The 24,945-nt window shown below is 40.3% G+C and overlaps 1 protein-coding gene across 4 annotated transcripts in view; it reads left to right on the forward strand.

Annotated features, from left to right (window-relative positions):
• SFMBT2 (Scm like with four mbt domains 2) overlaps positions 1-24,945 on the forward strand; it is a 187,468-nt gene that overhangs the window by 135,921 nt on the left and 26,602 nt on the right. For all 4 annotated transcript variants that reach the window (XM_066592102.1, XM_066592100.1, XM_066592103.1 and 1 more), the window contains 5 exons: positions 2,468-2,594; positions 7,623-7,736; positions 13,729-13,771; positions 22,749-22,825; positions 24,608-24,747. In XM_066592102.1, the coding sequence (XP_066448199.1) occupies positions 2,468-2,594; positions 7,623-7,736; positions 13,729-13,771; positions 22,749-22,825; positions 24,608-24,747 (501 nt within the window). The remainder of the gene's footprint in view (positions 1-2,467; positions 2,595-7,622; positions 7,737-13,728; positions 13,772-22,748; positions 22,826-24,607; positions 24,748-24,945) is intronic.

A 24,945-nucleotide genomic window follows, 5' to 3' on the forward strand; every position in this document is an offset into this window, starting at 1 on the left:
ATTACCTATCTGGAGCAGCAATGTATTATGTGCTCTTGGAGGAGGTTAAATGACTCCTAACCTTACTATGTCTTATAATGCAGTGTATTCAACTGTCTTCATCATGTAATGGACTCCTTAAAGAAACTCTACAGCTGAGCCACAGTTAGAGAAATATTATGATTAGATTTACTCTTTAATTGCATGTTCTATTACCTTTTAATTAAGATATACACTTTTACAAATCAGGACTACTGTTTAGTGATGTTAACACCAAAAGTGTATTTTAGTTTGATTAATAGTAATGGAAAGCTTATCCATTTGATAAAAGCAGTAGTGTTAGTGCAATTCATATAATTAAATCAACAATGTATTTGTGAAAATATGAAATGACAATCAAGCAGCAATGAATCCAACAGCCCAATAAAGGAGTTTCAGAATGTGTCTTCCCACTCTCGGTCCTTGACTCTCAAGATGATAGCTCTGGGCCAGGCAATTATTTACTGACATAATTAAACAAAGGGGAAGCCCTCATGGACTTTGGAACCTACAACATTTTTAGCTGCCTGGAGTCAGTGGTTGTTGTATGTAGACATTTAAAAACACAACTTCTTTAGACTTTTCTGTGCATCTGTTGCTAGTGATCTTTCCCTTGCTAAACTGATTTATATGCATCTTATGGCGATTATGTTTGGGTTGATGGATTTTAATCATACTAGTATATCAAGGAGTTTTGTGCATGGTCGGTGAGCATTTATTAAGCCACAATACCTGTTTTTTCAGTTTTTTTCAGTTTTTGTCTTCCACCACAATAGGGTAAACCAGGGACAGGTATCTTGTGTGAAACTACCCTTATTGTGGCAAATAAGTGATAGTGTAATGTTAGAGATTAGAGATGAGCGAGCACGATCGGATAAGGCAGTTACTGGAGCGAGCATCCCTCTTCTCGAGTAAATGCATTCTCATCCAAGCAGGGAGAGAGAGATATCTCTCTCACTCTCAACCCCCCCCCCCCCCCCCGAGCCTGCTTGTACGAGAATGCAGTTACTCGAGAAGAGCGATGCTCGCTCGAGTAACTGCCTTATCCAAGCATGCTCGTTCATCTCTATTAGAGATATTATATGCACACATATTAAATAAGTGAACCTGATGAAGGACATTGCAGTAGTGGCTTTCGGCCTTTTATTGAAGTAAGTTGTATTGGTGATCATGCTTATAACATAATAAATTGCTTAACATGGTGTGTTATGTAAAATGTCAAAAGTTATTAATTTGTATGCTGCTTGTCTTGGTGCCAAGCACCAATGAAGGCTAACCACTGGTAGGCACCCATTTGGCATATCCATCACCCTTAGATTACAATGGCATCTGATTAACACATCTGCAGTGAAAAGCTATTGGAACAGCTTATTAAGTATATGTTTAAAGGTGCATTCCCATTTGAGACTTCCATAATATATCCATAGGATATGCCATAAAATCTAAGAGATGCATGTTCCAGCTTTGGGACCCACATCCAGCTTTATTTCTGGTATCCCTGGCCACCAGCATGGCTGAATGTAGTGGCTTAGGTTGTTGGAATTTACAGATGCAGCCAAGTGGACTGCTCTGTATTGTTTCCTCAACTCCTATTAACTTCTTTGAGAGTTACGGAAACAATGTAGCACTGTTCTCTCAACTGTTTCTGTAAGTCCCAACCACCCCTGGCCACTTCATTCAGCCATAGGAGGGTCAAGGGACACCAGAACTAGAGATAGAAGTGGGTCCCGGAGGTGGAGCCTGCATCTTTCAGACATTCATGACATATCCTGCAAACATGCCATGAAAGTCTGAGATGGAAACACCACTTCAATGGATACCTATGCCATACGGCATCCATCACCTACAGGCTACCATGTTAAAAAAAGAATTTGTTAAACGTAAACCTATTTTACAGAACTTCACAGGATAGAATGCCGTAGTCTACTCTGCTATACCATTCTTTTTTTTGCTATATAGTGATGCTGTTTTATTTCCTGTCTAACCAATGGAAAACTATGGTCACGTTTGGCATGTACATTGGGAGATTTCCTAGCGTACTTGTTAAATGTAAATAAAAACATGATTCGAACAGACCTCATATACATACATCATCTAACCCTATTTTTACTGAAATATCTACATATGCTTTACCCATCTGCTCTACTTGAGGGATCTCACAAAGGTCTCTAGAGTCCCATAAGCAATAAACACTATTCTTCTTTTTGCGTGTGTACACACAAGTGCTTTGAACTGTTATAATTACTAGACACATCTTATGTTACACCCAGAATAAATCTGTACAATAGGCCTACATAATGAATAAGCATGATGTTGTTCTCTGCCATATAAAATAAGAAATGCTATTTAAAACATGTGCCACTTTTTTTTCTCATGGCCATCACATTTGGTATTCCACTTTGTATTGATATATAAAATGTAGCCTTAAGTGATCTTATTTGTGTTTCAGACATCAAATTCTCGTGGGTTTACAAAAAACATGAAACTGGAGGCAGTCAACCCAAGTAATCCATCTGAGATTTGTGTTGCATCTGTGACCAAAGTTAAAGGGAAATTACTATGGATTCATCTGGAAGGTATCTCCGTTTTTAGTCATTTTTTTCTCTACATCAAATTTGAGCTTCTAAATTATTTCACTATAAATTGTAACAGACAATATTTAATATATGTTAAAAATACATCATATAGCATATTTGTAAGGTCGCTGCTCATTTCTGCTTGCCCTCATGTGGTTCCGGGCAGCTGCTAGTGTCCCTGCCTGCTTTCTTCCAGCACTGAGAGGGTTAGGCCGCCTGCAGACGGCCGGGTCGGATCCGGCTGCGAGAATTCTCACAGCGGGAACCGACCCCAGCGCCTGCAGGGACCAATGCTGCACTCACCTGCTCTCGCGGCTCCGGCTCTTTCATGTGCCAGCTGCCGGGCAGCTAGCACATGCGCAGACCGGAGCCGGCAGCCAGGGAGTGACATCTCTGTGTGGGGCTCGGATGCCGCGATTTGTTTTCTAAGCATGATTTCGCGCAGACAAATCGCGGCCATCTGCCTAGGATTGCGTTTCCTAACGCAATCCTATGGCAGCTTCCACGGGAGGAAATTCTGCGGGAAATCCTGCCGCGGAATTTCCGCCCGTGTGCAGGGGGCCTAACCTGTACTGAGTGGATTAACCAGCTCTCTGTCTCTCAGCTCATCTGAGGGCTTAATTAGGCATTATTCTTCTATTTAAGCTGAGCTGATGCACTTCTTGGTTGCCTCGGAATTGGTGTTTGTTAGTTTCTGACACTCAGCTTTCTTTGGTCACTCTGTTCTGTCTTAATTCTGTGTTTGCAGTCTGAGTTCTTTCTGATCGGTGTCTTGTCTGCCTCTATGTGTTGGGTCTGTTTCAGGCCTTCTGTTCTGTCTGAGGCTTCTTGCATATCTGATCTGTTTATACATTTATTTTCTGACGGTATTCTGTCAGTTCCCATTCCTGTTTATGGTATGCCCTTGTTCTGTCCTGCATCTTTGTGCTCCTCTGTCTACTGCCTGTTCCTATGTTGTTACCCCATCGGTGATACTCAGACCCGAGGTTCCAGCACAGGGATGCCCTTTTCGGGGCAATCGCCTTGCTTATAGGTAGGGGTCTGCCATTCCCTCAGCAGCCATGGGTCAGTCTCCCTTTTCCTGGCAACAGTCCTCCTATCTGAGGAGTCAGCTACCGACCACTCCAGGACTGACCCCAGCTTGGTTGGTTGGTCCAATGGTTTCATATTATATACGATCCATAACAACATTTTTATAGACACAACAACAAGTTTAATAAAGCTTAAATTATAAGTAGGGATCGCACCCATGCCTGGGGAAGCAGACCTGAAGAAAACTTCTAGAGTGGAATATCAAAGGGGCAAAAAGCCTAGGCTAAATAAGCTGATTCCCGTTATCCTTATACCTGGGGTTTCAGATGTTGCATACCTACATAAAATGAGTCCTGGATCAGAGTAATATTACTTGTCGACCTACAGTTGCACCTTTCTGCTGCAGATCCGCTAGGCACTTCTTCATTCCTCTAAGATAGCTACAGCACTTCTCTGATTACCTAGTGTACACTGTTCATTGGTAGTCCAAGAAACGATATGCTGATCTCTGATCCAAAAGCAGCAAAAAATTGTCTGGGATGACAGATGTATGGTGTGTATCACGGAGTGAGAGGAGCACCTTGGCCATCTTAGAAGATCAAAGAAAGGCTCAAGAACCAATATATCTGTGGTAAAACAGCACAAAGAGTAATATTTCTCCTGCCCTCCAATCCGAGACATATTTTGGCCGTGGACCAGATGGTTGCTTTAATGTCACAATTGAGGATACTGAAACTAATACTTATTAAGCTCTTTTCATATTATATTTTGGTTGCATGTCCTCTATGTTGGGTCTTCACCTTGGAGAAAACTGTCTTCTATATTTTTAACTGTGAAAACAAGTCAGTGGAAGGCCATTGTTTACATTTTATGTAATCATCTCTATGTACGTGAGAACTTACTATAATGGGATGCATCCGATGAAGAAAACCAAGCTTGGCATCAAGTCTTTTGTTGTGATGTTTTGGCTAGGTGTCTCACAATATTAATAGCAATTCGGAAACCAATCAGCTCAGCTGGAAACTTAACCAAGCAAAAGTTTAATATATTTAATAACGGTGTTTGAAACCAGACAGTGCATTTACAAAGCCTGTCACATGGCCAAGTATCATGTATAATCTGTAGTTTCTCTGTTTGGGATTTACGAAAGGATTGGTCAGGATGAGATTGGAATTCAGTAGGAGCCAATAATGATATTAGAAGTTCTGTAGAGCTAGATTAATGCACAGCCGGCATCACAGCTCTCTCGCTTAGCTGACTGCCAGTAGAATCAGCAACAAATTATATGTATGATACAGAACTCTATAGTTGACACATCCAACAAATTAAAATAGAAAGGAAAAGGATGTTGTGGTTTGAGCTTCTTGCACATTTCTTAGTGGTCTAACAAGCACCTGCATCTACCACAAATCATAAAAAGGGCAAAACCGGAAGATATTTTTCTTCTTTTTCATAAACATGACAGGAAGGCTAGTAGTGGATGTACTGCTTAATAAATACACAATCACTTAACCCATATAGACCTCTACGTAAAGGACAGTAAGAGGAGACCACAGCATTTTATGTAGAATGTAAGACATGTCCAAATGGGGGTATAAGGTGTTAGATGAAATTCTTATACCTGACAATCATATAACTGCAGGTGAAATAAATATGCTACTAATGATAGCAATTATAAATTTGGCCATATAGCTTAGAAAACTGTTATCTGAGTCGGAGCAAATGAGGATCATGTCCCCCTAGGACAGGGATGTCAACCTTTTGGCATTTCTGGGCCACATTGGAAAAAAATGTTGTCTTACCACACACATTAAATACACAAACACGCTAACGAAAGATGATAAGCAAGGGGAAGAAAAGGCCTGTGCATAATTTTTGTCATGTCCGCCACCACAGATAACCAATAGAGTCCGATATAATAATCCTAATCCACAGTCTTCCAAACAACCCCCATCATCCTCCAGTCCTCCACTGTCCTCCAAATCGCCCTCATCGTCCTCTACTATGCCTTTAAACAACCCTTATTATCCTCCAAATACCCCCGCCGCTGCCAGGACATATGGACCCCAGACTAGATTCAATGCCTGCTTCTGCAGTTTGCTGCTATGGGCTTGTTGATGACACCAGGGGAGGGACACATAGCATTGGCTGGCCACAATGAGACCATAATTTTCCGTCCTCACCGTGATACTGTATAGGAACAGTAAGGATAGGAAGGAGAATTGCTGGACCCAGAGTGACTGAGTGAGTCAGACAGCCACAGAGCTGCAAGTGCCACACACTGCCTCGTCAGCTGTATGAGCTTGTCTGTGAGCAGAAGCTTGCAACCTGCTGCTGCCAGGTATGGCCTGCGACCACGCCTCATTCAGATTCTGCCTCCTCTTTGTGTTGGGCCGCATTGTTAGCCATCCTGGGTCGCATGTTGGACATCCCTGCCTTAGGACATAAACTTCACTTGATACAAATGTCAACACAAATAAGTTACTCCCTAGGACGTAAATTTCATTTGAGCTTCATAAATATCTCCGAATGTTACTGAAGAAGCAGGGGAATATCATCTTTGCTTGTCCGGTTAGGGGAACATGATTTTCACTGAGGAAGCCACAGTGGGACATAATCTTCACTTGATCCACTGAGTCAGCTATTCCTTCCATCCCATCACCACACACATACATGCACGCTTGGCCACTTCACTGCAGGTACAGCACCATACATTATAAAGCAATTGTGTCTGCCATAGCAATTCAATCCCATTCACTTAAATGTGAGCGAGCTGCTGAAAGGCCGTGTGATGAACGTGATGGTACTGGCTTGAGAGGAGACTGTGGTGCTTGCCCAAGAGCTGCGGCCTCTTTAAACAACTGATCAGCAAGAGTCCCACACAGTGGACCCCCACCAATCAGATATTGATTACCTATCTTAAGGAGAGGTTATCAGTATCCTAGTCGCAGTAAACCCCTTTGATTCTGTATCAACGTACTATATTTCTATGTTTGTCTCTGCTTATACAAATTTTCATTCCAATTTTATTTATTGTATGAACACTACGCTATAGAATTTTAATGTTTATTCTCAAGTCCCAGTCATCAAGTATATTTACTTGCAATAGTTGTGTCGCAATTTTACAAAAAATATTATAACCCAGTACAGTACTATGTGAATGGGATTTTCTGCCTGACAAATAATCTGGCTAGCTTTATACTGGGGCGATACAGGCAACTCTCCAATTACATCCAAATAACGCTTGTGGACTGTTATGTCCCCTTGTTTCTTCTTGTGGCTCTATAATTACAGTATATTGATGATGCTCAGAAATATTATATAAGAACTGCAATGTCATAGAGCTATTTACACATCGGTATGCAGAATAGCTTTCACAGTTTAAGTTGCGGCTGATTGTGGTTTGCATCGGTGGGAGGCAGGAAGTCTGTTGGCTTTAGGGAAATATCTTCCTCAAGGATCTGAACTTTATCTCACATCTATTCACTTTTGATAAGCGCTGGAAACTTTCTGCAGTCTTCCCACAATAAGAAGAGTATGCTTGGAGCATGTGTGTGCACCTGCCACATAAAGTCAATGGAGGGAAAGAATGAATGATGCATTTCTGGCCCGCTCTGGAATAGGAAGCATAACGGTTTTTTTTTAAAATGCAAACACTATATGAAAGCTATTTTTGTTGTGTTCAACTAAAGCTTTGCATTGAAGCCTGAGAAATGTAGTTTGTGGTTTCTTGCAGTGAAAGCGGGCCATGCACATAGCTAACTGTTGGCTGAATTAGAGATGATCGGTCTAACTCACCTACACATCTGGCTCTGCAGAACACACATATAATTTCAGGGGAGAAGTAAGAAGTAAAGTCACTAGAGAAGAAAATGCATCTAGATCCTTTGTTTCCCAAGTGCCAACTTCTGGCTGAGAGTTCTATAGATTTACTGTATGTACTGTCTATGACTATGCAACACAATACTTAAATAATCATCTCTTCACACATTTCAGGTCTGGTGAAGCCAGTTCCAGAGTATATCGTTGATGTGGAGTCCATGAATATTTTCCCTGTTGGATGGTGTGAAGCAAACTCCTATCCACTTAACACACCACAGAGAGCAGTGGGTGAGTACTTCTACGGTAGATCATGTATACTTTTATATATATGTTTTAAATGTATCCCATGGCGCTCAGAATAATCCAGGCTCTTGTGTGTAATATAGGAAACAGTTTACTACTTTATAACAGAGACCAGACTGATTTGTAGCTCTGCTTTCCTTGACTTGTCACTAAAAATCGGGCAATAGAATATAGTGGAGGACGAATGGGAAACACATTCATGGAGTTACTGAAAAACATCAGATGTGAAACATTTGATTTGTGAAAATGTCTGATGTTTCATGAAGAATAAGTCACAAATCAATTTTCCATAGTTAAATCCATTCTTTATAGCAGTTTCATGGTTGAGTTCCCTCCTCAGCTCAGAGGTGTTGATGATTAATGACATTAAAGTAGCACAGTCACACTGCTGGAAATCAGTGGTCCTAACAAGGGGAGTTGTGACATATACTGCTTCCAGGAGGGATAGTTTATCCTGTACAGTGGATTATAAAGGGATTGGAGGTCACCAAGGAACTGTGGGAAGGAACTTCTCCGGCAATAATTCTTAAACTCCAGGGTGAAGATTAGCTCTTAGAATAGTAACACGGATTCAAGAAAATAAACTTTTACTGAAAATAACGTAAAAAAGAGCAAGTAGTAAAATGACAGGAAAAAAACTTCACACAGTCTGTTTATTGTGCATCCTGTGAGCAGAGAAGTATAACCATCTCCACACGTCACAGAATGCATTTGCATTAGCGTCTTCCAAATGTACCTGTAAATTTTAGATGAGGAGGAGTTTGGGGAGCTGCTGTATTTATTGCATCGCTTCTCAAATCAGTCGTCCATTGACCTGAATGTGAAAAAATAAAGGAAAAAGCTTTTCTTTCCAAATTACATACAAGACTCTGCTGGTGCAGAAAGGGAAACAGTCTTTACAAAATGCATTAGGTTGGAGCTCTGCTCATTGACGTTTATAATCTATAAGATGGTTGGGAGGGGTATCGTCACTTCTTAAGGAGAGCACCTAGGAGGTGAGCCAGAAACCTGATGAGCGGCAAAAACCCTGAAACAGCTCTGTATGGATTCTGGCTTAGTTTTCACTTCCCAACCATTGTTACAAAGATGTATAAAGGATTGGACATTGATTTGCAGGAATGCTGCCATCCAGTAGGTGGCGCTGCAGAGGTATTGTTCCATCTCCCTTATTTGCCTATATTTCCAAGAGGAGCATGTATGGCCTTATAAGTCTCCTCACTCACCTTCTACATGCTCTTCCTAAGGAGTGATAATGGTCTTATAAGTCTTCGCTCACCTTCTGGGTGCCCTCTTTAAGGAGTGATGAAACCCCTTCCAACTCACGTCACGCCTCTCACAACCCAAGCCAGGATCCTACTGCACACTGATGAGGGGTAAAAACCCCCGAAACAGCTGTCTGTGTATGGATTCTGGCTTGGTTTTCAATTACCAATAGTTGTATCAAAGACCCGTATAAAGGGTCACACACTAATTTGCAGGAATGCTGCCATCCAATAGGTGGCGCTGCAGAGGTATTGTTTCATCTTCCTTATTTGCATAATCTATAAGAAGCACAGAAAAACAGTGAAGCTTGAAATGAACTGTATGTACTCATAATTTCAGTACACCTAGATAATGCTGTCCATTCTGGGTTTCCTCGTGGCCGTCCACAGAGGTGTGATGTCACATAACAGTGTTTGGTTGTCACAGACACTTGGAGTAATATAATTAGGGACAGCACATCATTATGTCATCATCATAACACTGTAATGTCCCTGCAAGTACATTGTAAACTAAGCTATGAGGAAGTAGGATCTATATGATAAATTATAAATGGCTCCCAGAAGATTAGACAACACATTAAATATTATTAATATTAGAAATGCTTTAATGAGCCAGAAAGCAAATGTGTATCTTACATCAAAGGGAGGATGCCCATCTCCCAGTGCTCATGCTGCTATAGGACCATTAAGAGGGGGCAGCTGATGCCGGTCGTATCTTCCTTTTCTATAGGCTGTGTGAATGTCTTCAGCTCTTCTCTCTGTAGTTACAACAATGCGAGCCAAACAATGTCTTACAAAGAATGACTGTAAGACGTTCTTCTTGTTTCGTGTTTCTAATGTTTTGTATGGAAGTTTGTATTTGCACCCCTTTACCATGCAAACTATATCACGAACACAGGTATCATATTGGCACTTTATAGCAACAGTTTAGTAATAATGTGAAGGGATTGAGGGAGTCGTCCAATGCTGAGCTGGTTGGGTGTGCATGCATCAGTACCCATTCTATGTCACGTATGTAGGCTACATGTCCTTCAAAGCAGCCTTTATTAAGAATTGTGCAATGCAATAATGAGTGTGGGTGGTGGTGATCTCCATGTGACACTCTGTCATTATTTCTTCATATAGGTCATCTGTGAAGTCTGTACATAATTAGCATGTACTTGTGAGCGCTGTATTTTGTCATTCCTCCTCTCAGATGAAAATATCGTTACTGCTAACAATTTAGCAGACTCTTTTGGGAAGCCATATCTGTGACACCTGTTCTACTCATCTTTCATCATATTCCTTCCCTTTAAACCCTGTTTCTGCACATGTTCTCTGCGACTAATTGCTGGCCCCTGAAAGGGACGGACCATTTTCTGTGAGAACCGTAAGAAGAGTTCCACATTCCACAATTTTACCAATGTGTTTTACACTGGGCTTGAAATTGTAAACCAATGCAACACCCCAGAATATATGATAATCCCGGTGTTACATTCCCAGGCTGTCGACTACAGTGCCTAAGCAGCGAAAATGTGCAAAAGCTTTACAAATTGTGTATATTTCAAAAATGACTTTTCTCTGGCTTTTATTACTAAGCCATTAAACATAAGTTAAATGGAGCATTAAGCAGATCTCAAATCTGAATCACATGCTCAGATATAAATTACACAGCACTCGGGCCAATTTAAGCATTTCCAATTACTCCTGTAAGTGGCAGTAATGCACCCAGATTTTCACCATAAACAGACTCAGCCTGGCAAGACCATATGATCTGCGCAACTGGGAGACTGTCATTTTGGCAGGAGTTCTTGAAGCTGTTATGTAATTAGATACAGTGCTCAGCGCATTCATTCATTGATTCATGGAGAACATAACAGATCGCAGGCTACACAGCAGCTTTAGGTTTATGATTAATCACGTACTCATGCATTCCTGACCTCAATGCAACATAATTAACAGAATCTTTGATTCATTGAAATATATATATATATATATATATATATATATATATATATATATATATATATATAAAATAATTTTCAATGTTGAGCATATATATGTATTTAAATTGGGAAATTATATATAAGTATGTATGTGTGTATATCTATCTATATATATCTAATATATATATATATATATGTCTATATATATATATATATATATATATATATATATGTCTATATATATATATATATATATATATATGTCTATATATATATATATATATATATATATATATATATATATATATATATATGTCTATATATATCTTGCAAATAAGCTAAGATAAAGGTTGGTTGTTTCTGATACCACTCACCACTAGCTATGAACCCTTAAAACCTGCCAGAATTTATCAAATATTGTATAAATAGAGAAAAAGCAATGATCACTGAAAGTTACATTTTACTAACGTAACAAAAGCAGTACAGCAGTTGTGTGGAGTAATTTGGTATAAGGAAAATGGCTCATTAGTGAATAGTATCAACTACTCGGCCTAAAAGTTGGATGATGGGGAATAAGGAAGGCACATGTCACCATTGTTCTCATATGAAATTAACTCTGGGATTTTACAGATATTCTAAGTGATGCTACAGATAGGCATATAGTTGATGTCATGAGAAAAGTTTAGTCAAAAGAAACAAAGCCACCAGTTGCTTTACTGTAGAAACCATAATGTAATTGTGAATACAGAGGCACAAAGCATTTGCAATTGAGAGACAAGGAATACATAGGGACCCTTTACATAGGACGTTTTATTCTGCAACAGCGCTGTGGAACATTCACTCCTGCAGAATTTTCAACCCCAAAGTCTGCATTGCTAGCGTGTGGATTTTGGTGTGGAACCGAAAATAACAGAATCCTGCCAGCAATTCTGCATCAAAATCTGCAGTTAGCAGTAAGGATTTGGTGCAGAATTCAAGGACAGCGTATTCTGCAACGCTGTTGTGAAATATTCCATGCTGCATGAAAGGTCCCATATAATTTATGTGTTACATCAGTGTGAAGAATTAGTGATAAGTGAAATTGTCATCTGTGTCTTAGGCCGCCTTCACACGGGGGACAAAGTAACGTGATTTTCTCTCATTGAAACAATGCTACAAATCGCATGTATGTGAAGCCCATGCTTTCCTATGGGCATATTTGTGATGCTTGGTAGCATGCAACATCGCAAATCAAAAACCTCACAGGTTTCGCAATATGCATGCGATTCGTGAGGTTTTGTTGCCCATATTTCCCTATGGAGCCTTCCTCCCTGTTGCATTGCACAAAAACGCAATTTTCATGCGGTGCGATGCAACTTTGACAGTAAAAAATCCTACTGTCAAAGTCCTAAACTAAGCCCCAGCTGCAGGAGAAAAACAAACACATACATCACCTAGAAGTGCTCCGGGGCTCCGCTACATCTTCTTCCGGCACTGGTCTTCATCATCTCTTCTGGCCGGGGATTGAAAAATCCCCGGCTCCTGGAAGCACTGCCTCTGATTGGCTGCGCGCTGTGATGCTTTGCCAATCAGAGCCAGTGCTCAATGAATGGCTGATTGGTTAATCGAGCACTGGCTCTGATTGACTAAGCATCACAACACTCAGCCAATCAGAGAAGGCGCTTCCAGGAGGCAGGGATTTATCAATCCCCGGCCAGAAGAGATGATGAAGAACAGTGCCGGGGACCGAGAAGAAGATGCAGTGGAGCTGGACAGTGCTTCTAAGGTGATGTATCCTTTTTTTCCCCTGCAGTTAGGGCTTATTTTCCTGGTGGGGCTTATATTTTAAGCCACCAACACCCACCCTCCTAAAAGAAATTCTCACGAGTTTTGCTACAAAGTAGCATTGCTTTGTAGCACCACTTGCGACATTGTAGCACCACAAAATTGCGGTATTGCCACGAGAAAACCGTGATATCGCACGGACCACTGCTGCAATATCACTGTAGTTTTCTCGTGGTGATATCGTGTCGCCCGTATGAAGGAGACCTTAAAAACTGTCATTTTTAAAGGAATTAGCTTTTTTGCAAGCAGTGTCATTTTTTCTCAATATAATCATGACAAATCCAGGATTTTAGCTGCAGTCTGTTACCATTAATTTGAATTGAATACATATTTGGAGGCCAGTGGATGGAAACTCCACCAAACACCCCACGGGCTCTGATTGCATATACTGTATGTGTGTATATATGTGCAGTACATGTGTATGCATAGTCTGTGTATGTATATTTGTATGTGTATCTAGTTGGCTCCCATAGGGCACTACATACACAGTGTATTTCAATATCCATTAGCCAAAATAATCTTCTACTAAAATGATAGTTGTGTGAACAGAGCCTTACTGGAAATCATTATGGTGATATTTTAATTGGCAAACCTCATTTGCAGTATATTTGTATATGAATATAAGAATGTGAGAATAGCTGGAGGAAAATGCAACTTGTACACTAAAAGAAGACCAGAATATAGAATGGGATTAATGACTGTTGGAAAATAGAGATATTTCCAGAGACAGAAACTATCAGTGGGACCAAGATGGCCTAAAATCAATGCGTTCTGCTGCTGGAATCTTACCTTAATGTGTACTTTGAGTATTTGTTGAAGTTCATTTTCTGTACAAATAACTTGATGAAATTGCTGGTAGTTTGGCTGTTGTGTCAGATCCGAAGAGATTGAGGTAGAATTGTTAGTGATTATATGGATCATGAAATTGTGGTATTTTAAAACATGATATTCATCTTGTTTTTTTAGTGAAAAAGAAAAGAAAGATTGCTGTTGTTCAACCAGAAAAACAGTAAGTAAGATTACTCATATGAAGTTAATGTCACAAGCAGATGAAGAGGCTCTAGAGAGTATTGGGCACTCACAGGGGGCACTCACAATGAACATTGCACAAAAAAAAGGTCCCTTTACACCGTACAACTATAGGGTGCATAAGCGCCCAACAGCCACCCCATGGACTGCCACTCAACTTTTGCTCCTGTGCTCACAAGAGCGAGTCATTCAAATGAATGGAGGTGGATCAGAGCAGGATCGCTCCAGCCCACTAATCTCCATTCACAGTAAATTTGTCACTCAGCATTGAGTGGCTTCTATTTACATTTGCCTATAGTTGCTTGGCTTTTAGTTTTCCTAAACACCAAGTGACTCTGACAAGTGAGCAATTTCTCGCTCAAAGCCCTGTCATGTTTCTAGCGGGAATTCGGGCGATAATCACCCAGTGTAACGTAACCTTTAGCCTATACATTGCTGCTTATTCTCAGTGATGGCCTCAATCATCTCCATGTAGTGTGTAATAACCTTATATTTATCAGTGTTAAACCTCATTTGCCACTTTTCTGCCCCCAACTTATCCAGATCCATTTGCAACCACATTCTGTCCTCTTATGTTAATTGCGAACATTGCTGTTTTATGTGCAATCCTTCTACCAGGTACGAGAACAGATCCAGCAATTTATAGATAATTACCAGGCATCTACAGGAGACATTTTACAGATGTACAACAAAAACAGCATGGTACCGTGATGGCCAGAAAAACTGTGTAAAAAAAGACAAAAGTATGATAGAAGTGATACCTTTATTAGCTAACATACAAATTATATTTAAAAACTTGGGGAACAGAGTTAAAATATCATCAGGCTGCTTTAACCAATGAAAAACTGAGAGAAATGCACAACATTTAAATGATGTATCATGTACAATGATGAAACCTCATTTAAAGGGCTACCCCAGCGAAAACACATTTTTTCCATCCCGGCCCCCTTGCCTGATTGTCTGTTACTCTCTGGAGGTCTCCTCTGTATATTAAAGTCACTTCCTTGCAGTGTAGCCCCCTGTGTGATACTTATCAGGCAACATCTTGAGGCTGAGACTTTTTACTTTGCTTCACATTTATCACATGATGCATCAGCAAAACATTAATCAAGACTATCCTATTTTTGCTAGGGTGGGCAGTTTAATTATCATTACTTTCTATATTTACCATAATTAGCTGCTGACAAAGAGTATGTAGTCAGGAGGATGAGCTGTGATCTCCTCTGTTGGGAGTATCGGTGTGACAGGTGCTGTGTGATCATCATCAGTAACTGTGACAGGAGTGTCTGTGTTCCACTTTAGAAAGTGTTTCTATGGTAGGGTTCATGCAACAGCATCACTCAGACTGTGAAATTGACTAGTTTCACCCAACATAAACCCAAACACATCTAAGCTGATCAGAATTGAGATCACATGACCATCTGAGGAAAAGGAAGACAGGAGTATCAGATAGAAAGTAAGATTAACCAAGGTAACACTAGCTCACTAGTATTTAGTGGGGGATAGCTACATAATGAGGGCTTAGTCAGACGGGCATTTTTTTCGCGCGATTTGCACATGCGCATGCGTGCGGCGATTTTATAAAACCACTGCTTTGCAATGGTATCAGACACATGAGCGCTTTTTATGCGCTCGTCCGATAAATTATAGAACAGAAATCACATATCGCACCTATCTGCGATCTGCGATTCCTGTTCTCTTCTCTATATGCGCTCAATGGGGCCGGCGGCAGCAGCGCCGACCCCATTGAGAACATATAGAGGACAAATCATTCTTCTCTGCCACAGCTGTAACAGCTGTGGCAGAGAAGAACGATGTTTGCCCATTGAATTCAATGGAGCCGGCAATACAGCCAGCTCCATTGAAAGCAATGAGCTGCCGGCGAGCGCGGGATGAATTGTCGGGAAGGGCTTAAATATATAAGCCCTTCCCTGCAATTCATCCAGAAATGTGTAAAAATAAAAAAAATATATATACTCACCTTGTCCCGGCAGCCGGAGTTCAGCCGCGGACGCCGGCAGTTCTCCTGAACTGCTCTCTGTAGTATTCAGCAGCCGGGGATTTAAAATCCCCGCCTGCTGAATGAGCTGCCTCTGATTGGTCACAGCCTGAAAGAGAGAAAAATCTCTAGAGTTGCCCTTTAAATGTTGTGCATTTCTCTCAGTTCTTCATTTGTCTTGATGAGGCAACCTTCGTGGTCTGACAGCTTGCAAATATAATTTTTATGGTTAGCCAATTTAAAGTAGGCATCACTGCTAAAATACTTATATCTTTTATACAAGAGTATTTATCATTATATAGATTTTACAGAGCAATAACACAATAAAACAGCAGAAAAGCTAATGTGCTAAACATCCTAGAGTTTACCTTAGCTGGCCGTACAGTCAGTGGTAAATGCTTTGTAGCTCATTTAGATATCACATACCAAAGAAATATAATGTATCAATAACTTTTATATTTCGTTCACTATAAGGCATGTCTAAGTGCATGACAAGCCTTTTACATCTGTATCTGGGCTAATGTTAACCCTTTCCAATCCAATTTTGGATTCAGGGTTTCCGAAAAGGCTTTCTCTTTTTGCTGTTATACAACAGTGCCATCTGCTGGCTAAAGTCAGTGTGTGTGCGCCAGAGAGGCTCCGACAGCAGAGTGGATGGCAATAGACGGTAAGAATACACTGTCGGACGTCTTCTTACATTGGAGCTGTACAAGCTCCAATCAGAATGTAGGAAGACATCAGACAGTGGATTGGAAAGGGTTAATGGTGGGTCAAAACAATGGTAAAACTGGAATTTGGATTAAATCTGAGCTTTGTGCTTTACTTTTGTGTTAAGATTGTGAAGCAGAAAGTCTTTGGTGTCCTGCTGTATTAAGAAGATTAATTCTGGTGGGAAGCGTTGTAGAAAAATACTGAATATTGAATACTGGCGGACATGTTTCCTTCTAAATCTTAAAATTAAACCTAAACTTATAGGAATATAAGAATTCATTGATTTGGCATCCAGACATTTGTGAAGTGGTAATTTACAGATTAAAGGAACAGTGAACCTGGAAATGAATGATAAATAGCAGATAAACAAGCCCTTCATGGTTTGTCCGACTGCAGGTTTTTTTTTTTGCATGTTCCTTAAACGAACAGCCTTATAGACATATTACAGAGCATGCAGGGGTTAACTACCTCTTGATTTCTTTCATTTTTGGCTGGCAGACAGTTACAGGGATGGGTGTTGGCCCAGTGGTCCAACTTAATAATCTTTATGTTGTACAAGCAAGGCAAAGGGGGAAGGCTCCTGCTGCAGTTACCTTACTGCCATGCACAGGACAGTGAGGAGGAGGGAGACATGGCAGAAATTCTGGAACACATGGAAAAGACTTCTTTGTATGTTTCTCAGTTTTAATTGCAAAATGAGACAAAATGAGGTTACTGAAAATGAGATTAAGGCCTCATCTCCATGGGGAAATTACATTCATCAAATCTGTGAGGTTCTCCCGTGCGTAAAAATCCGCATACCCACATCCGATAGGAAAGTATTGACCATCCGTGGTTAATTAAATAACAGCGAATGGTATTTTAAGTGATTTGCGGATTTCATGCACAGGAAAAAAATCTTTACGTGAGTCATGCACAAGTGGGCTCTATTGTCCTCCATCTCAATGGATCTCCCACATGCAAAAAAAAAATGCAATTTAAAGTGCATCCGCTGCGGAAATCTGTAGCAGAAATCCGCGCGGGCCATATTTTTCTTGTGGACATGAGGCCTAAGGGTGAATACCCACGGACAGATTTGCACCCCGTTTCCCGTGGCGGAAATCCGTGTGTGAATTCCGCAGTGGCAAGGCTCTATTGAAGCTAATAGCTTTCTGCCTTCAAACGCACACAGGCGGATTTCTTCCGCGGATTTCCTTGAGCAGGAAAAAAATTGCGGCATGTTCTATTTTACCGCAGATTTCCACAGCGGGAGGACTCCATTGATATCAAGGAGACCGTGGAAAAACGCAATCGCTTGCTTGCACTTTTTTGTTTTGAATTGCAGTACTCCCGCAGCAGAACTCTGCAGGCGTATTCCACATCGCTTGTGGGCATGAGCAATTATTAGGATTTTTTCTGTGTATTTTAAACAGTAGCTGTATTAGCATTTTTGCTTTGCAGCACTTAGCAGCACCAAGGCCACTATTACGCATTTAATAAGGGTGACATCTGAGTGGTAGGTCCCCCCTATGTTCTCATAGATTTCTTCTAGTATCTCTGGTGTCCTCTCTGACTCTAAAACATACTTGGACAAACTCGATGATCATGAATTTACATTTTTATGACAGGCAAATTATACTGTGAGTCCCTTTGCAAACAGTGGCCAATATAATTGATTATTTTCTTTGTATGGAGCTGCAGAATTTATTGTCATTCTGCAACTTTTTAAACCCCTAGACAAAAAGACTTCACAATCTCAAGTCATAGTAGTTTTTCCTAATATTGTCACACCTGATTGATGAGCAAATGATTGGTGGATAGTAGAATCCTTGTGTGTTTTGGTCCATTTACACAGGACGAGCTGTAGGGCAAACAATGCTTGATACTTGTCCTAGTGATGCTCCCTTCTGTGCTGTTACACAGGAGCAAGTGTTGCTGGCATCGCTCATAGTGCTGCCGGCATGGAGGCGGTGTGGACCAGGCCGGGGAGCATCCGTCCATCCCCTCCGCCTGCCTCCATTCACTGTAAGCAGATCGTCATTCAAAAGTGAACAACTGCTGACTCATCCGGTTTTCTGCATGCAGAAACTGAATGACTGAACAACTGTCATTCATTCGTTCAGTCGCTGCATGCATTGACACAGGACGATTATCATTCAAATTTCCACCGGAGCACAGGAATAGGAACTATACTGAACGATAATGTCCTGTATTAAAGGACCATAAGTGTAATGTCAGTAAATGAGCACTAGGGTTGATTAATGGAGTCTTTGCTTTCTGCTTCTGCACTGGCAGGATGCAGGGTTTCTAGCTTTGCGCTCACTAAGGGCTCTCTAGGTAGTTTGAAACACAATAAAATTTCAAAGAGTGAAGCTTAACATCTTTAAACGTGTGTTACTCCTCATTCGGTGAGATTCGACTTCAGTAAACAAGTGTTTCAATATCCAAGAACGACGGTTTACAAAATAGACATTGTGTAGTATATTACCATTTACATCTCTAGTGCCTTTTTCATTAGTCTTGACATTAACATAAGGAATCCCATAAAACAGATTTCCATCTATTACATGCAACATTAAAAAGCAAATATAACTTTTCAGGATGGAATTAGTGTTGTGTTGCTGATTTTAATGCTGTTTTTATTGATGCTGTAAAACTAAAAAATTGAATTGAAAGTGGCTGAAGTCCACAGAGACGGTTCCTTGGCAATAATGCCTTTTATTTAGTCAACTTGGCATAGTGTTGGCATCAGACAAGCCATAAAAGCTGTTTTACTAAATGCATCATTACTGTGTGGATTTAGTGTTATATCCCTGCTATTACAGAGGTTTTGTACAACAGGTATTTTGGTGTGCTTTTTACTTAGATGAGCCCTCCACAGTTTTTATAGCATTGTGATTGTAATTATGGTAATTAAATTCTACTGTGTCGTCTTAAAATTGACTATACTCAAGACGCAGAACTTCATGAATGTGTCTGTATGTTGGCGCAAGAGGCAAAGAGACTTAAATATGTCCTGCTTTTATACCCTGACTGTGGAACAGTGCCCACAAGTTCAACTTTTCATTCTCACTATAAGGGCTCACACAAGTGTATGTTGGCTGGGTATTAAACAATTCTAAAACCACATAGACTTGCATTGGGGTATTCAAACATGTGTTTTTCATGCGTGTGACAAAAATTGTAGCATGTGCTATTTTACTCTGTTTTACGAGCTGAAATAGCCCAAGCAAAACTACAAAAAAATGCAGGGAATACCCATGATACATTCACTGCATATTTATGTAGGAAGGGGAAATCTCATTAACCTTCCTGCTTTTTTTTGAGGTGTGCAGAAAGCCAAAATGTGCATATTTTGTAACCAAAATACAATATGCTCATGTGAGTCAGCCCTAAGGGTGACTTTACAAATGACAACTGTCAAGTGCATTATTGCCCGACAGTCATCCCAAGACTTATCACTCCTGTGCTTCCAGACAGGAGTAGTAGTCGTTCAGTGAGTGGAGGTGGAGTGCGCCAAAGATCTCTTCCAGCCGCTTACTTCCATTCATCGTGAACAGGCAGCCGTTCAAATCTGAACAACTGCCTGTTTACACTGAGCGAGAATTCATTCCCTAGTCACTTTGCTTCAGCTCAATGAAACGAAGCGACTAGTGATTACTGAGCGATTTCTTACCCAGTACCCTGTCAGGTCCCGTGTTTACATAGGGCAGCTAATGCTAAATATTGCCCATTTCAGCAATTTTTCGGCCGTATAAAGGCAACCTAAATGACATTCAGCCCTGAGAGAAAGGTGCCGCTGAAGGAAATGTACATAGGAACACCGTGAATTGTGTGTATTCATGTATTCATCATGGGAATTTATATGTTAATTGGTCACTCACGTTGGTGCAGGAATAAGAGGAGACACCGAGGTAGGGACAAGACAAAGGAGTGCTGAATGTTCTCAGGAAGGCATTGCAATGTACTGCTTTAGGCCATATTCTGATAGCTGTATGCAAGTTGTGCCCAAGAAATTTGGACGCAACTCACATATGACAGCACATGGACTGAGTCCGTAAGTAGTCACGGACCCTACACATTGCATGTGCTATTCTTGTCTATGAAAATGAACAAGAATAGGACATGTAGTGATTTCTTTCACTTGAGCCATCTGTCCCGTGTGAATCTGCTAATTGACTATTATTGGTCCATGTACTGTTTGTGGAATACGAGGACAGCACATGGCTGACATATACACCCATCTAAATGAGTTCTTGTTTAGTAAGAGCAGATATAAAGCCATATATGACCTACGGTGGGGTGTATTTAATGGGCAGAGTCTAAGACATCAGACAGTATATAACTACAGGCTCTCAAATGGTTTTATTTAATTTCCCTTACCTCCCAAATTGATAGAATTGTTTAGAATTTTAGTAAAACCATTTCTGTGGTTGACGAAGCTTGTGAAACATATTATAAAATGATCCAAACTGTGAAGTATTAAAAGGGGTTCACAAGGATGATACAAATATAGTTTAAGTTCTGCTATCATGAAGAATGATTTTACAGTCAGAGCTGAAGAACTGCGAGTCGGACACTGAAAGTTTTCTAACACATAATTTAATAGAATATATTAATAATAATTGTTACAAAAAGAAACTAGACTGACACTAGACTGGGGACCTTCATTCAAGCTCCTATGTTGCACTTACAGTCTGGTGCTTTGTAACCATTATTCTAATATACCATATGTATACTTTATTTCCAATCTGTTACATCATGCAGATAAGCATTTTCATGACAACAGTTAACAACTTTAAGAATACATTTTTGATGACAGCTGTTGGAACGCTTACAATAACAACAAAGGCCCAGTCTGCAGGCACTCGCCGAGTTTATTTTATTCCATGCTTTTTTTTTATTAGTTCATTATACTATAAGCTACCAAAAAGGAAGTACAAGCATATAGTTTCACATGTATCAATATTTTAGTGAATGGGGTCCTCTATAGCAATGATTATACATATTATATTGAACAATACTAAATGAACTCTGTCAGTTACTTTGAGCCCTATAAGCCTATGGGCTCAAAGTAGCTGACCCGCTGAGTCTGGGATGTACCTTCCCTGCTGTCCTCCGCCCACCGGTGTCAATGCTCAAACGTGGTGGACTCAATGCATTGAGCGGTGTTCTAAGTAGTCCTCCCATTCTATGAATAGAATGCTCAACGCATTAAGCGGCAGGTTTGGGCACTGACATCTGGAGAAGTGGAGTATTTGTGCATTGAGAAAATACCATTACCAGTATCCATCAGATTAGTCAGACTTACAACGGTGGTGAATGTGAAAATAAGTCAAGCGGTCCATGGTCTCCATCTCTTGTGAGGACACTATGCATATGGATGTCTTTCTGAGGATTAGGCATCTTGTCATTTCCAGAAGAAAGTTATTATTATCGAGCAATTATGAATTTCTCCATTTTTCAGTTGAACCTAATATGGCATATGGTGCATTACAACAACTTAATCAAGTGACCACGTCTGACAAAGATAGAAGTTAAAGGGGTTTTCTGAGTCAACAAAAAACAATTCTGAATAGGGAATGGGCTAAGATAGAACATGATAGGCAGTGCTTGGCCATTAAATGGCCTTCTGGACCAGCGCAGATCAAGTTTCAGCTGCTGTGATCCCGGAAGATGCTGCAGTGGTCATGTGCTGCTCATTTTTCACATGACTGTGGGAGCCAATCACTAGCTTTAGTAGTCACATGCCACTATCACTACTGAAGCCAGTGATTGGTAGCAGCAGGCACATGACTATTGCAGGACCGGATTGACAGGGACTGGGGCAGCTGTGCTGGATAGGGGCAGTTATCTAGCATTTGAGTAGTACTTATTTTTTATTTTGTTGCATTTCCCTGTCCATAAAATTAGCTTTTTTAAAAACCTATTTAACGAACACGTGTCTTTTTCATCTCTTACACCACTGCTTTAAAGGGATTTCCAAGGTTAGAAAAACATGTCCGCTTTCTTCCCTCCTTGTCTTTGGGTTGTGTCTGGTATTGCAGCTCAGCTGCCATTCACTTCAATGGAGCCGAGCTGCAATACCACACACAGCTCTATGGACAAGGGTGGCACTATATTTGGAAGAAATCAGCCATGTTTTTCTAACTCTGGACATCCCCATTAATTACCAGGTCAGTTTATTTTATACACAGTATACAGCTCTAGGATGAAGGCTTATAACATAATTATATAACAACTTATTTCTATTATGATTTGTTTACAGGTTACCATCCTCAGTGCCTCTGGAGAAAATCCCTCCCGATCCTTCTCCGTTCCCTCAGAGTGACAGCTACTCAACAGGTACATTATGCATCTTCTATCCACAGGTCTTAGTTATTTTCTGATGTTGACAGGTATTGATTTCTTCAACCACAGCAGTGCGCAGAAAGCTGTATTTCATTATACTATTACATCGAAATGCTTTATCTGTCACTTCATTTGTTTGGGATGAAATTATTTGTTGCTGAGTAATTGCCAAAAACATTGGCATTGAATGCAGAGTATTTGTTGGTGGGAAGCTAGTAATTAAATCTCTTCACATACAGTATTTGAAAACAAACAATATTTAAAGAGCCACTCCAGTGATTTATTATATTCACTCATTATACAGCTCTCCCCCCAGTATACACACGTTAGCCAGTGTTACCTTGGTTAGTGATTTCTCTCTCTCTGAATCTCCTGGCCTCTTCTTCCTCAGATGGTCATGTGATCTCAGTGCTGACCAGATCAGATCTGTTTGGGATTATGGATTCATTTTCTCGTCAGAGTCTCAGTTTGTGTGATGCTGTTACATGGGTCTTCCATAGAAACTGTCTAGAGGTGACTCGCAGACACTCTTATCATAGTTACTAATGATGATCACACAGCTTCTGTCACTCAGTTATAATGGAGGAGATCACCACTCATCTGATTTATGGGCTGTAGTTTACTTAGGTGAATATAAAAGGGTTTGGTACTTAGACTGTCCAATCAGCAGGCTGAAATGGTGTAGCCTCAGCTAATGTTGTGTTGATGCTTCATGGGATGGATGTGAAACTGTAAATAAAGGAAATCTCACTCTCAAGACGGGGCCTGATAAGTATCAGACAGGGGGCTACACTGCATAGAAATGGCTACAATATATAGAGGAGACCTCCAGAGTGTGACAGACAATCAGGTGAGGGGGGCAGTGATGGAAAAATGTCTTTTCGCTGAAGTGGCCCTTTAAAAATATTATTTAATATTTTATTTCTTGCATTTTACCCAGAGTTTATATATCAGTTTTATTAACTGAACTTAGATAGGATTGATACCAGCCCTTGTTATTAATTCTGTTTTCATGTCTTACAGTATGTATAAAAAATAATCTTATTTTTTTAATGAAAAGTTACACATCTTTAAAATATGCTTTGTATATCCAATCTTCGCTCATTTCAAGATGTCTAGTGCTGTCGATGAATGGAAACATCCTTGTTTATAATCAGAGGCTGAGATCTTATTCTGCTCTGGTCCTGTTCACACAGGTGGACATCTTAATTAGAGATGAGCGAGTATGTTCGCTAAAGGCAATTGCTCGAGTGAGCATTGCCTTTAGCGAGTATCTCCCCCGCTCGAGACAGAAGGTTCGGATGCCGGCGCGGGGGAGCGGTGAGTAGCAGCTGTCAGCAGGAGGCAGCGGGGGAGAGAGAGAGGAAGAAAGAGATCTCCCCTCTGTTCCGCCCCGCTCTCCCCCGCAGCTCCGTGCCTGCTGCCGGCACCCAAACCTTCTGTCTCGTGCGGGGAAGATACTCACTAAAGGCAATGCTCACTCGAGCAATTGCCTTTAACGAGTATACTCGCTCATCTATAATCTTAATACAACATATCAGAACCCTCTCTGCTAACAATACTTTCTGTTAAGAAGAGCATTTCCATTCATTGACAGCAAGCAGAGGTCTTGAAATTTATAAAGAATTGCTTTGCATAGTATATAAGAGCGTTGCAGATTTTTTAATTACATGGTGTCTAGGTTTTATAAACCTAGAAAACGCTTTTATTTCAAGGTAAATCAAAGAAGCCATGCAAATGTTAAGTATAATATTTTGTATTTTCCTTTTCATTTAGGAACAACCAATGGAAAATATTGCTGCCCTCAACTGTACATCAATCATCGCTGCTTTTCAGGACCATATTTAAATAAAGGCAGGATAGCAGAACTACCTCAATCAGTGGGTCCTGGGAAATGTGTGCTGGTTCTTAAAGAGGTATGCTCTCCATTTATAATACAGAATGAAGAAAATAAATATTGTCAAAAATTTCAATATTGACTGTTTTTTGAAAATTAGGTAAAACTATTTAACATTTCAACAATTTTTACAAATATTCTTGAGGTTAAAGTGTAATCCAGGACCTGTTGTTGACGGGTCAAGTGAATAACATTGGTTATCTTGTGACAATGGCAC

This window comes from Eleutherodactylus coqui, chromosome 2 (genome assembly GCF_035609145.1).
Source record: "Eleutherodactylus coqui strain aEleCoq1 chromosome 2, aEleCoq1.hap1, whole genome shotgun sequence".
Classification (NCBI taxonomy): Eukaryota; Metazoa; Chordata; class Amphibia; order Anura; family Eleutherodactylidae; genus Eleutherodactylus; species Eleutherodactylus coqui.